This window comes from Alosa sapidissima, chromosome 19, assembly GCF_018492685.1.
Source record: "Alosa sapidissima isolate fAloSap1 chromosome 19, fAloSap1.pri, whole genome shotgun sequence".
Classification (NCBI taxonomy): Eukaryota; Metazoa; Chordata; class Actinopteri; order Clupeiformes; family Clupeidae; genus Alosa; species Alosa sapidissima.
The window spans coordinates 23,188,946-23,202,673 of record NC_055975.1 but is presented as its reverse complement, the minus strand read 5'-3'; the positions used below and the strand labels follow the sequence as shown (position 1 = coordinate 23,202,673).

At 45.5% G+C, this 13,728-nt stretch overlaps 1 protein-coding gene across 1 annotated transcript in view; it reads left to right on the top strand.

Annotated features, from left to right (window-relative positions):
* Window positions 1-13,728, top strand: part of atrn (attractin) — a 78,821-nt gene that overhangs the window by 28,780 nt on the left and 36,313 nt on the right. The window contains exons 11-17 of the mRNA XM_042072389.1: window positions 1,663-1,747; window positions 3,220-3,440; window positions 4,603-4,724; window positions 7,075-7,213; window positions 8,572-8,753; window positions 9,174-9,390; window positions 13,515-13,700. Of these exons, the coding sequence (XP_041928323.1) occupies window positions 1,663-1,747; window positions 3,220-3,440; window positions 4,603-4,724; window positions 7,075-7,213; window positions 8,572-8,753; window positions 9,174-9,390; window positions 13,515-13,700 (1,152 nt within the window). The remainder of the gene's footprint in view (window positions 1-1,662; window positions 1,748-3,219; window positions 3,441-4,602; window positions 4,725-7,074; window positions 7,214-8,571; window positions 8,754-9,173; window positions 9,391-13,514; window positions 13,701-13,728) is intronic.

The following is a 13,728-nucleotide window of genomic DNA, read 5'->3' as shown; positions in this document are numbered from 1 at the left end:
TGGATAAAAAGCAGAATCCGACAAGACACTGTTCACTTACGATGTTAGCACAGACAGTTGGCCTAATGGCTGGGGAAGAAGGAGGCCCCTAAAGGAATGAATATGTGGCGTTGGGATATTGATTTTTCCCTCCCCTCCCATAGCTGGTGTCAGAGAGTGCTGTCTGTCTGCCTGCACTCTGCAGAGGATTAGGTAGTGATCAGGCACTTTAAGTCTCCCTCAGAAAAGAGAGCAATATCCGGGAGTCCTCGTGGTTTTTGAAGTGCCAGAAATTCTTCCGTCACAATCGCTCACGGGAGGAAGTACTCGCTCTATACTCCACATTTTAAAGCCTGGAGCTAAGATGAGTAGTCTGTTCTTTCCTAACCCCCTCAAATGCTCTCTCTCTCAGATGTCTGGGTTTTTATTGTGCTCTGACGTTTTCCTCTTGACAATGATGGCTTTCATGATCTGAGCCATTATAGATTGCCTGACCATCTCTCGGCCTCGTTTAGGAAGAACCACATATTGTGACCTCTCAGAAAGGCTGACCTCTCATCTCTACGGACTCCTTTCATATGTAAGAGTCTGGGCTTGAGGCGTATTTATCAGCACAGAATCGCTGCCCCTTCAGTTGGAGGGTCGTTTGAAATGTGCCACTTGAGTTTGTCTGTGCTGTTATTCAACATCTGCTTGCAGGGACTGAACAACTTTCAGCGCAAACTAGACAGGAAATGATGCATGAAAACGTTAATAGGCAGCAGAAATGTAATTAATTTCCGAACTGAATCAGGCTCTAACGATAGCTTTAACGAGGAGAACCACCCTTTAAGAAGTTCTGTCTTTATCGAATTAAGAGACATTTAAGTTTCCTTTTATCAGTAATGAGTCAGAGATGACAGCCGTCGAGTGCGGATGACACGGTGCTAATTCAGTCATCAGTATGCGCCAGGCCCTCTCTTTACCTCTCTCTCTCTCTCTCTCTCTCTCTCTCCTCTCTCTCTCTCTCTCTCTCTCTCTCTCTCTCTCTCTCTCTCAGTTTCTTTAAAAAACTTCCTCTTCCCCTCGTCCTTCTGCGAGAGCGCCATAATTAGATTCCTGCAGCCCCTGAAGCTTATCACTAATTATCCGGCCCTAATAAGTACAACTGATTTTAATGAGCTGTCGGGCCATCGCAGGAGCCATTTGGAGCAGCTCTGTTCAGTGTAGTCATTCACACTGTGGGCTTATGGTAGTGCATCAGCTGCAGTTTCATAAGCAACCAGCAGAGGGCAGCAGGGGACTGTGCTGAAGTTCCAGACGCTGTGTCGTCTGCACAATCCAGGGAGCTGGTCACAGTAGTTGAGCAAACATGTCTCTCTCTATTTTTCCCTCGGTCGTTTTTAGCTCAGCAGGCCTTATTGGCATGGCAAACGTTTTGCGCAAAGTCATTAAGCACTAAGGAAGATCAGTGTGTTTGTAGATGCTGATGTGAGTTTCAAAATATTCTAACCATTCTCTTTTTATTCTATTCCTCACCACTCCCCCTTCTCTCTCTCTCTCTCTCTCTCTCTCTCTCTCTCTCTCTCTCTCTCTCTGTCTCTCCCTCTCTCTGTCTTTGTCTCCGTCTTTGTCTCTGTCTCTCCCTCTCTCTGTCTCTGTCTCTCTCTCTCTCTCTCTCTCTCTCTCTCTCTCTCTTTCTAGCGTGCGATGAGTGGTCCATCTTACCCAGGCCAGATGTGCATCACGATGTTAACCGTTTCGGGCACTCCGCTGTCTTCAGCAACAGGTAACCCCCGACCTCGCCAGCTTCCCCCTGTTCCTCCTCTCACAAACACACGTGCGACGTCCACATCCCTACAGACCACTCACTACAAGTGGCGGCATAGCCAATGGGCCCCATCCTTTGATGGAGAAGAAGTGGCGCATCTCTGTTATGGGGGGGGGGGGCGGAGAGAGCCTCAGGAAATCCCCAATTTTAGAATGTAAATACACCAAAGGGGACTGAACTGAATCTAGTATCAGGACACTTTGGGTTAGAACCAGTGGTTAAAGTGGGATTTGGCAGGTGTGGGAACCCTAAAAATATATAAAAAATATCGTTGGTATGAAAGAATATATTTATTATTCATTTATAAGAGGTGACGGAACTGAGTTCCGCCCCCCCCCCCCCAGGTCAGGGCCACATCAGCGCCCATATAAGGCTGTCCTGAGGAGCATCGTAGGTCATGCTTTCCAGCCTGATGTTGGTTTGATCAGAACGGTGGTGCAATTTGCTTTGCAGTTTTGTGAGTGTGAAACGATTGAAACGATCGAAACGATTGCTCATGTGACTGAAATGGATTCCATTTTTCATAGGAAACATCAAAGGCAACAGCATGATTAAAAAATGATGAATTTTTCTTGTCTCTTTCTAATTGGCTGGCGATGTAGAATAATTCCATCACGCTGATAGTTGGTAATCAACCTCATTTGTAGATTATGAAAAAGCCAAACTCATGAATCTCATTTGTCAGCCTCAAATGCAACGGAATTACTATCGGAAACTGATTAGAAATAAAGAGCATTTTTAGGCACAAGGTTGCTTTTGATTGCACCCACTTTGTGGTGTTTCTGCTTGAGAGTGACTGAGAAGTGTCTCAGCTGTGATGTACAGTAGCCCATAAGTCTCTGAATCTATTCCTGAATTCAGACCTGAATATGTATTTTTATTTGTAAGTATTGTGTGGGACGGCCGGGTGTCCCTCAAGTCCTCGACCACCTTTCACCCTTTTTTTTTCTCTCTCTCTCTCTCTCTCTCTCTCTCTCTCTCTCTCTCTCTCTCTCTCTCTCTCTCTCTCTCTCTCTCTCTCTTCCATTTATCTCCATTTCATGTCACTTTTACAAATTCAAATAAATGCACATAACTTATTAAGATTTATTTGTACAAAAGGCACACTTCCATCGCGAAAGCAAAATATTTTTAGGACTAACATTTAAGCATTTAAACACTGTTTATTAAGCATTTAAACACTGTTTCACTGTTTAACATATTTTCTCCCTCTACCACTCCCCCATCCCCACTTTCTCTCTCTATCTCTTTCTCTCCCTCTCTTTCTTTCTTTCTTTCTTTCTTTCTTTCTTTATTTATTTCTTTCTTTCTCTCCTCTCTCTCTCTCTCCCACTCTCTCTTTTTCGCTCTCTCTATCTCTCTTTCTCTCTCTCTCTCTCTCTCTCTCTCCCTCTTTCTTTCTTTCTCTCTCTCTCTCTCTCTCTCCTCAGTATGATGTATGTGTTTGGAGGCTTTAACAGTCTCCTGCTGAGCGACGTTCTGCAGTTCTCCCCGGTGAGCTGCGCCGCGTTCGGCAGCCAGGACGAGTGCCTGTTGGCCTTTCCGGGCGTCCGCTGCGTGTGGAACGCCACCACCAAAGCGTGCCGGCCCTGGGAGACCGCCTCGCTGGACCAGCAGGATCAGCTGCTCAACACCTGCCCACCCAAGACCTGTGAGCAACGCAACTCTCGCTGTCTCTCAGTGTGTGTGTGTGTGTCAGGGTTTCCGTTGTCCGGTAATTACCGGACATTGGCCGGAAAAAAAATGAAATGTCCGACAAAATTAAATCTCTCCGGTCAAATTGTCCGATTGAAATTGGCTAATAATCCCGCCCCCTAATGCAATATGAATTTGAGAATAAGCCTTAATATGTAAGCCTATATTATACGTCCTCTGGCTATGTTTTTAAATGAACAGGCTCGTTTGAAAAGTAAGCTATTAAACAACACGCATAGCCTGCTGCATTTCAAATAGGAAGCGCACGCTTAAACTTAAAACGTCCATGTTAAACAACGAACAAATGAGTGAGGCGGTTCAAACATGGCCAGGCCCAGGCAGAGCCTTAAAAGTTTTTTCAGAGGCCAGACGCGATGGATGATGATAAATTGGTAACGTCTGAAGCCTCAGATGTCCGGTCAACTCCACCACCACCACCAGATAAAAAGCAGAGGTGTCGGGCGTATTTGTCGGAATCAGTGACATTGGAAGTGGAGTTGCGGGGGGTGCGGCCGCTCCAAGACACTCAAGTAATTCTCTGTGTACACTGGACATGCAAAGTGTTCTTTACCCAAAGCATAGGCTACAGTAGGCCTATGCATTCTCTGTCTATGATCTGCAGGGTTAGGGCCTCCTCGACGAGGCGATTACTGGTCCGCGGATAATTTCTGGCACAATTAAACGGTATCATTGAACCGCGGCCGAAAGAAAAAAAAACCTAAACATTTCCCAGAATAGGAAACATTTCTTAATTTATTTATTTAAGATACTGGCTAGATCTTGTTAGGCATGTTTAAGTTGGGCTAATGAACATGTTGCATTCTATACAGCCTGATTATGTCATTCTTTAAGCTACATAGCCTGTCTCCAGTTTTCCTCAACTTGACTAATTAAGAAGGGATAATAGGATATTTGACCGGCATATCATCAAAATGTCCAGAAAACGAAACCTCTCCATTTTTTACTAGCAGAAACTCTGGTGTGTGTGTGTGACATTTGTTCTTGATGTTGTGAATATATGTAGTACTGTGTGTGTGTGTGTGTGTGCTTGTGTGTGTGTCGGTGTGTGTCGGTGTGTGTGTGTGTGTGTGTGTGATGGCATGTGTTATTTGTCCCAGATGCTGATAATGGCACATGTAACCAGTACTCCGACTGCTACAGCTGTACAGTGAACACAAACGGATGCCAGTGGTGCGCTGACCAGTGTGTGTCCTACGGCAGCAACTGCACCTCTGCAGCGGTGAGACATCACACGCACACACACATACGCACGCACACACACACACACACACACACACACACACACACACACACACACACACACACACACACACACACACACACACACACACACACACACAATTTGAATGAACCCACCAATCACATTTCTCACAGAAGGGATTTGCAGAAAGCAGGGCTCCAGGGTGCGACCAAAAATCTCCCCAGTATACATTGGTTGCTCCGCTTGCAACTCGCCTTGTTTGTGTGACAGTCACATGTTAAGGTTCCTATTATTATTATTATTATTATTATTATTATTATTATTATTATTATTATTATTATTATTTTAAGTAGATTATCCACTTAAGTCCTTTTAACTGATTCACACAGACTCTCCTTGCCCCACTCTTTTCATTCTCTGAAACAACGACAGGCCCGCCCCTGCCCACCCCTCCTGTGCTGGTACATGAATGAAAACGGTCATTCCAGGATTGTTTGTCGCCGCATAGAAAACGGTTGACTGTCGCAATTCAATCTGAAAACAGAAAACAGAAAAACGTCGGGAAATTGACCGGTGATTATATACCCGGCGCAGGAGTAGAGGAGGAGGAGGAGGGGGGGAGCAGGAGGAGCAGGAGGAGGGGGAGGAGGAGGAGCAGGAGCGGGGGGAGGGGGGGGAGCAGGAGGAGGAGGAGTAGAGGAGCAGGAGGAGCAGGAGGAAGGGGAGTAGAGGAGGAGGAGCAGGAGGAGGAGCAGGAGCGGGGGGAGGAGGGGAGCAGGAGGAGCAGGAGGAAGGGGAGTAGAGGAGGAGGAGCAGGAGGAGGAGGAGCAGGGTATCTAACATGGCACTATGGGACAGCCAGCATGAGCAAGTAACAGCTGAGATGGACAGCAAACACAGAGAGATGTGGCTTCATTCCTGCCAGGGTATCAGCAAACGTAGAGGCACTGGATTTAATGGAGTGGATGGATGTGCTACACATAACATGTGATAGTAACCTAACAGTATTTAGTAATAGATAGTGATATATCTTTGGGTTTTCTTTCTTCTGACATTAGTAGTGTGTTATGATGCCATTTTTATCTGACCCCGAGTCACTAGAAACTGCCTTTCAGTACTCAGTGTTCTGTAAAGACCCGTCACTAGAAACTGCCTTTCAGTACTCAGTGTTCTGTAAAGACCCATCCCTACTCTGCCTTTCAGTACTCAGTGTTCTGTAAAGACCCATCCCTACTCTGCCTTTCAGTACTCAGTGTTCTGTAAAGACCCATCCCTACTCTGCCTTTCAGTACTCAGTGTTCTGTGAAGACCCATCCCTACTCTGCCTTTCAGTACTCAGTGTTCTGTGAAGACCCATCCCTACTCTGCCTTTCAGTACTCAGTGTTCTGTAAAGACCCATCCCTACTCTGCCTTTGGTAGTTCTAACCCTGACCCCTGACCCATTATCGAGGTGCTGTACAAAATGTTTGGGTGCACCTAAATAATATGCCGCTCTACTATAGCAACCTAAATGCTAAAGTTAGGCGCACCAGCGCAGCCAATTGTAAAACGTCCGTCTGGAGCCCTGGGAAGCACTGGCAGCGCCACACAGCAGGCATTTTAGTTTTTTATTACATCTGATTTGGAGCAGATTTTTGCCAGCTGTTTGGATTTTCTCCGACCAGCCAATCGTAACCCGTTAATAGCTAGTTTGCGAATATGACACAGGCTGCCAGATATCAATATTAGTAACTTGCATGCATAGTCTAGATCATCTTTGCCAGTATGGGCTGATTTTATCAGTTAGTTTTATCATAGAAGGCCATATACAGGTCAACGTCACAACCTCTATCTCTAGGATTAGCACTTGCCCTCTATCATTATCTGATAACACAACATCAGGGGGTGTACACAACATCAGGAGGTGTACACAACATCAGGGGGTGTACACAACACAACATCAGGGGGTGTACACAACACAACATCAGGACACAACATCAGGGGGTGTACACAACACAACATCAGGACACAACATCAGGGGGTGTACAAAACATCAGAGCTATTGAACCAATTGGCAGTATGCGTGAATGTTTGTACATAGACACATCTTTTGTTAGCCCTTCTTTCTCACTAGTGAGTTTCCTTTTGTCCATTTTAGTTGACATCCGTCTGTCATGTTGATCTCTGATATGAGGTAACAGTCTCCTCTAGGTCCTTCCTCAGTAGAGTCCAGCCTTACATAAGGGCTTGTTGTATAATGGCCATTGCACAGTCCTAGAGGCTGTGCCGTCCTAGAGATTATTTGCATAGTTTAGATTGTGATGAATTGCAGACACATGAACTGTGTGTGTGTGTGTGTGTGTTTGTGTGTGTGTTTGTGCGTTTCAGGGTGCAGTGGCAGAATATGAGGCTTGTCCAAAGGACAACCACTCGTACGTGTGTAATAAGAAGACCAGCTGCAAGAGCTGTGCCACTGACCAGAACTGCCAATGGGAGCACAGGAACCAGGAGTGCATCACCCTGCCCGGTAATAAACCCTTTATAACACCCGCACTTAACCCACAGCTTATCTACCTATAAATTACAGGAATGTGTGTGTCTGCCTGCCTGCCTGTGTCTGCCTGCCTGTGTGTCTGTCTGCCACATATCTGTCAAACCGTTTGTCCGATTTTAAACTTGGCAGGTGTCTTGCCACTGCACTTACTTGTGCCCGTAGCAAGTTTGACGTTATTTGGATAAGAAATGCAAAAGATATTGTTGAATGTATAGGTAAACACACATTGGCTTTCGCCGCTCTACTGTAGCCACTCTCCCTCTCATGCAGCACTGTAGGCTACCAGAGAGGGCAGAAGTGGGGCTTTGGCAGAACTGAATGTACACAGGTAAAACGTAAAGCGAGTGCAAGATGTGTGGAGGATTATCATGTCTGACCTCAACAATAAAGACACCCTGTATGCGGTTCGCTTGCATGATATGATTACGCAGATTTTGCAACAACATGCCAACAAACATGTAAAAATGATGTGCAAGAGACTGACACTTCAAATAGCCCAGGCTGCTTTGGACTGTCTTTAGACTTTGAATAAACAAACGGCAATTTAGACTGTAAGGTCCCAAATTGAAACGGGCGATAGTGGTCACGAATGTAAGAACGTTTCTACATGCAAAGCAGCTACAGACAACGAGTGGCAGACAGAGTGTGATGTCCCTTATAGGCTACAAGAGACTGCACTGCAAAAACTGATATCTAACCAAGTGTAATAATCTTAAATTAAGATAAAAAGATATAGTTGGTATTGTTTTTAGTGTAAAGATACTTACTTTGAGCTTTCTCATACAATTATTTGACTTAAAATAAGTCAAAATCTTCTTGAATTAAGACGTAAAACAAGTACAATTATTTGTCCTTGGGGTAAGTAAATTTATCTTTGACAGTTTTTGCGTCACGTCGTTGGGCTAGAGTTTTCTACAGGAATGGCATGTCTGAACGGACACTGTACTAGTTCAGGCTATAAATACTACAACCCAGAAACCTGATAGCACAACAGGAAATCATGGAGCCGGATTAGCATGTTTTGAATAGTGGGATTAAAAGACTGTGTTGGAGAAGTCACGTTAAGTCTGGTTCTTTGGCCAGCATGTGGGGTTAGTAAACAGTTGCCTGTGTCCATTTTCAGCATGCTTCACCTATGATGTTTGGCCGAATAGACTAATCCTGTGGAACAGCAAAAAAAATCTTGCTAGCTTTTTTTTTTTTTGTTTTGTTTTTTACGCTTGATTACTAACCTCCTCTTCTCTCCTTCCCCTACCTCTTTTTTTCCTCTTTTTTTCCCCCTGCTCTCTATCTCTCCCTTCTCTCCCTTCCCCCCACTACTCCGTCCATAGAGAACATTTGTGGGGAGAACTGGCACCTGGTGGGGAACTCGTGCCTGAAGCTGGTCACAGCCAAGGACAACTACGACAACGCCAAGCTTCAGTGCCGCAGCCACAATGCCGTACTGGCTTCGCTCACCTCCCAGAAGAAGGTGCAGTTTGTGCTCAAGGAGATGCAGAGCCGATCCCTCCCGGTGAGTCAGCGCCACGCAGCGCTAGGCAGGAAACAGGCTTTCAACACTTACTTACTTATTATGTTAAGCACGCATGTAATGTATTTAAGTTGACATTTACATGTGTATAGTCTATGGATTATCTATAATATGTTTAATGTATAGAAATATATGTATATCTGAACATCTTGATAAGCAGTGATCTTAACTAAATTACACTAAAATTATGATAGGAAGGCTGTGAAAATGCTTTAGGGACGGTACAACTATAAAATGCTGAGGGGAAAAACAAATAGATAGATTATGATGATGAAGGAAGATGATGATGATGACGATGATGATGATGATGATAATAAACCTAAACCTACTCCTTGATGTAATTCATGAGTATGCAGGAATATGTGGACTGAAATTCTGTGTGTGTGTGTGTGTGTGTGTCAGAATAAGGTGGTGTCACCCTGGGTGGGCCTGAGGAAGATTAATGTGTCGTACTGGTGCTGGGAGGACATGTCCCCCTTCACCAACTCCCTGCTGCAGTGGTTGCCAGGGGAACCCAGTGGCGCTGGTTTCTGTGGATACCTGGCTGAGCCCACCTCCTACGGCCTCCGCGCTGCCAACTGCATCAGCCCAGTCAATGGCAGCCTGTGTGAGCGCCCAGGTAACTAACACACACACACACACACACACACACACACACAGATGACATTCTCATCTATCTATAAAGCAAGAAGCGTCTGTGTGTCTGTGGCACGCATATCTCGGTTGTCAGACTGATTTCAAACTTGGCAGGTGTCTTGCTATGGGCATGAGTAAGTGCAGTGCCAAATTTGACGTTGTTTGAATAAGAAATGCAAAAGATATGGTTAAATATATCGGTAAAAGAAGCACATTGGCTTTCGCCGCTAGCCACTCCCCCTCCCACACACCACTGCAGTGTAAGCTACCAGTGAGGATAGAAGCAGGGCTTTGGCAGAACTGGATAAGTGTAGGTTACACAGGTAAAAACTTAACATGTCTGATCTCAACAATAAAGTGAACTCCGTGGATTTTGCAACAACACGCCAAGACACACAGGTATGCAGTGGCTCTTCAAAATTATGTAAAAAATGATGTGCAATAAACGGACACTTCGAATAGCCCAGGCTACTTTGGACTGTCTTTAAACTTTGAATAAGCAAACAACATTTCCAACTGCAAGGGCTTAAATTAAAACGAGCGATAATGGTCCCGAATTAAAGAATGTCTCAGAATGCCACACATGCAAAGCATAACCAGCAACAAGCAACGAGTGGCAGACAGAGTGTGATGCTATATGAATAGCCTAGGCTATTTTGGACTGTCTTTAGACTTTGAATAAGCAAACAACCGTTCCAACTGCAAGGTCTTAAATTGAAATGAGCAATGATTGTCCTGAATGAAAAAACGTCTCAGAATGCCACACATGCAAAGCATAACCAGCGACAAACAACGAGTGGCAGACAGAGTGTGATGTCACTTATAGGCCACCAGAGACTGTTTTTGAGTCACACCGTTGCAAATTTCATGTGATGAATCATTCCACAAAATGGTTTGTTTTCTCTATCATCAAGTTATTCAAGTTATTCAATATTCAATTGTAAAAAATGTCAGCAGCCTTGCTTAAATTCTGCTCACTTCACATTTATTATATTATTTTATTACACGGCTCTTCATAATGCTGAAGAATGCTCCATTCATTTGAATGGTCCTTCCCAACGTTCGGTGGTCTGCTAATTCTCAATAACAGACCGTTGCTAAGTATAACAGACCGCTGTCAAGGAAAATGGGTTTTGTGCTTCTATTTCACGTCTTTCATATCACTACGCAAGGACTGGAACTTCAATCAAAAGTGAAAGCGGCCGGTTGATCAGCTGTGTTCTAAAGAATGTTTGATTCAAGTTCAGCGTGTGCTGTTGCAAACTATTTGTTTCTCAGCAAAAGCCATGATGAAACGGTAACAAATAGGCTATAGCCTAGCCCTAGGCTATGTAGGCTAAAGAGTCATATCGTGGGGAGTTTATTGTTTCGGTTTGGCAAGTAGCCGTGTAATAAGCGGGATAACGTATAGAACGCCGGTCATTACTGGGAAAATAAGTCCCTTCGGGGCGGAACAAGACCCCTCCGCTGCGCGTCTAGGTCCGGTTCGCCCTGTCGGGACTTATTTTCCCAATAATGACCGGCGTTCTATACATTATCCCTTACATATTATCTGTAGGCCTATTCACTATTGAATGCTTAGGCTTACCTGGAATTATGTTTTTCCCTATCCTATTTTCAAAGCAGGCCTACCTGCAGGCATGTAATTGGGCTACAGGAATACGGGCACAGCACTAGTTCATTCAACACACACACACACACACACACACACACACACACACACACACACACACACACACACACTCATATATTTACAGCCATATACACGTTCTCATTTACTCACATGCGCGCGCGCGCGCGCGCACACACACACACACACACACACACACACACACACACACACACACACACACACACACACACACACACACAGATTCTTGCAAAGACTGAACTACACATTCACACACACAGATATGGTATTAATATGGTTTTGTTTTTTTAACTTGCATAAAACACTCCTGTGGTTTATACACAATGTGGCTAATACACAGGAAATTACTGTCCCCACGCCACTATAGGAATATAGTATTTTGGTCCACTCATAATAGACTGTACCCAACAAAAGCTCCTCCTCCGGTGTGACAGTGCCGTGCACAACTAATTTGTTTCCCTGGTAAGAAAAAGGCTGAGGAGTGGGCACAAAACACCCGCCACCACACACACACACACACACACACACACACCCTCGGCTTACGCTGTTGGCAAAGGCTGTGCAGATTCCTGCAAGGCTGCCTGGCCTTTGTCGGGCACATGCCAAGGATTTGCTGCCCACGCTCTGCCTGTCTGTAAGCGCACGCAGGCTGGCAGCTAGGGGATCAGCGCAGTGCCAGTCGTCTGCCAGAGCCGTGCTTTTAGATCGCTCCTCCGCAATTAACGGGGCTCTGGTGTTTTTGAGGCGCTTGCCTCGCTTTATGTTTACACAGTATTAGAGCCGTGAGCCGAGCCAAAACCGCTTCCCGAGCCAGATTGCAGCCCGAATGGACGCATTCGGTGCGATTGCCAGGCGGAGAAACACAGTCAGAATCCTCCATTTACAGTAGCTCTCATTCATCTGTCTCCATCGCACGTTACGTAAGGGATAATGGACTCCACGGTGGTCTGTTCACAGAAGTTAATGCACGGTCGAGGTTGTAAAACGGCCCCGACGCGCACTTGTAAGTGCATTAACTTCTGTGAACAGACCACCGTGGAGTCCATTATCCCGCTTATTCCACTGTTGCCACTTGCGTTGTGTTCATTTCCTGTTATAATTTAAACGTTTTAATCGCTAAAACTTGTCTTGTTTGTAGAACTACTTTCTTCCAACACATATCAACTAATTTCTCAACTTGCAGGACAAACTGCCGTTACTAGTTCTAAATGGATGGTTCCTATGGCCAAAGGCCAGTCGTTAGATCTATCTCTCCCGTTGTCAAGCGGGTGTATCCCAAGATTCTGATGAACTTTAGCTTTGAAACATTGCTATTTTACTTAGCCTGCTGTCATCCATCTAGCTAAAAGCCACCTCCGTCATATGCTACAATGTTGCCATGTTCTGAACGTCTGCATTTTACAGCTCGGATGCAACGTGACGGTTCATTTAAACTTCACAACGAGTTCGGCGAATTAATATACAAGTGTGATACGGCCAAAAAAATGGATCTACTTCATAGGTGTGCAAATAACATACGGTTAATGGTCGTTCTAAATTACGTAGGACAATGGGAAATTCAACCAAGCAGTGGAATAATGTGGGATGTTGGGGATGTCTTCCCCAAAATGGCTCGTTTATTTAAACTCTCTGTGGCGTATCTGTGATCTCTCGACTGTACACGAGTCCTGCGCCTCAGCGTCTGGTCCAGGTGCCAACTTAACTTGTGGTCACCGTGGGGCTGCGGTGCTAATTTGATCAGAGACACCTGTGCTTTAGCACCTCACTTAATGGCCCTGTGTCAAGAGCCTGCTGTTGAGCTGTCTATCTCACTCACACTCTCTCTTTCACACACACACACACACACACACACTCGTACACACACACACACACACACACACACATACACAAACACACACACGCACCACTGAGTGTAGAGGAGTGTGTGTGAGGACCAGTGTCAGGGAGAGCACAGAGCAGCTCTTGGGCATGCAATCTGTTGGAATGAAGCTTTTTCCACATTGGCCCTGTTGACATGCTCTCTCAGCGCTAATGGCTCTCCGACTGCAGGCCCTCATTGGCCAGGTGTCACAGGTGAGTGGTGGTTTGGTCTGTCAAGGGGCTTGACAAATGGGACTTTAAGCTTTAGATACAGCAGCACAAACAAGACCGATCGATTGTCACTCACTCTAGGATACTCACAAATTGATAGACACACAGATATAAAACATTCATACGCGTGAATGTGGATACACACACACACACACACACACACACACACACACACACACACATCTCCTTCTTGCTTTTCTCTATGTCTGGCCAGATTAAGGTTGAATTATGCTCTAGTCATCACCTTCCTATCAAAGCTACATGTTTACGAACATGACTATTTGAATGTAGCACTTCTTGAATGTCCTCCCTCATTCTCCCTCTCTGTCCCCTTCCCCCCCCCCCCTCCCCCCACCCCTCCGTAGCGAACCACAGTGCCAAGGCGTGCCGCACCCCGTGCGCCCTGCGCTCCACCTGTGGCGAGTGCACCAGCAGCAACTCTGAGTGCATGTGGTGCAGCAGCATGCGGCAGTGTGTGGACTCCAACGCCTACGTCGCCTCCTTCCCCTACGGACAGTGCATGGAGTGGTACACTATGAACAGCTGCCCACGTGAGTCGTGTGTGTGTGTGTGTGTGTG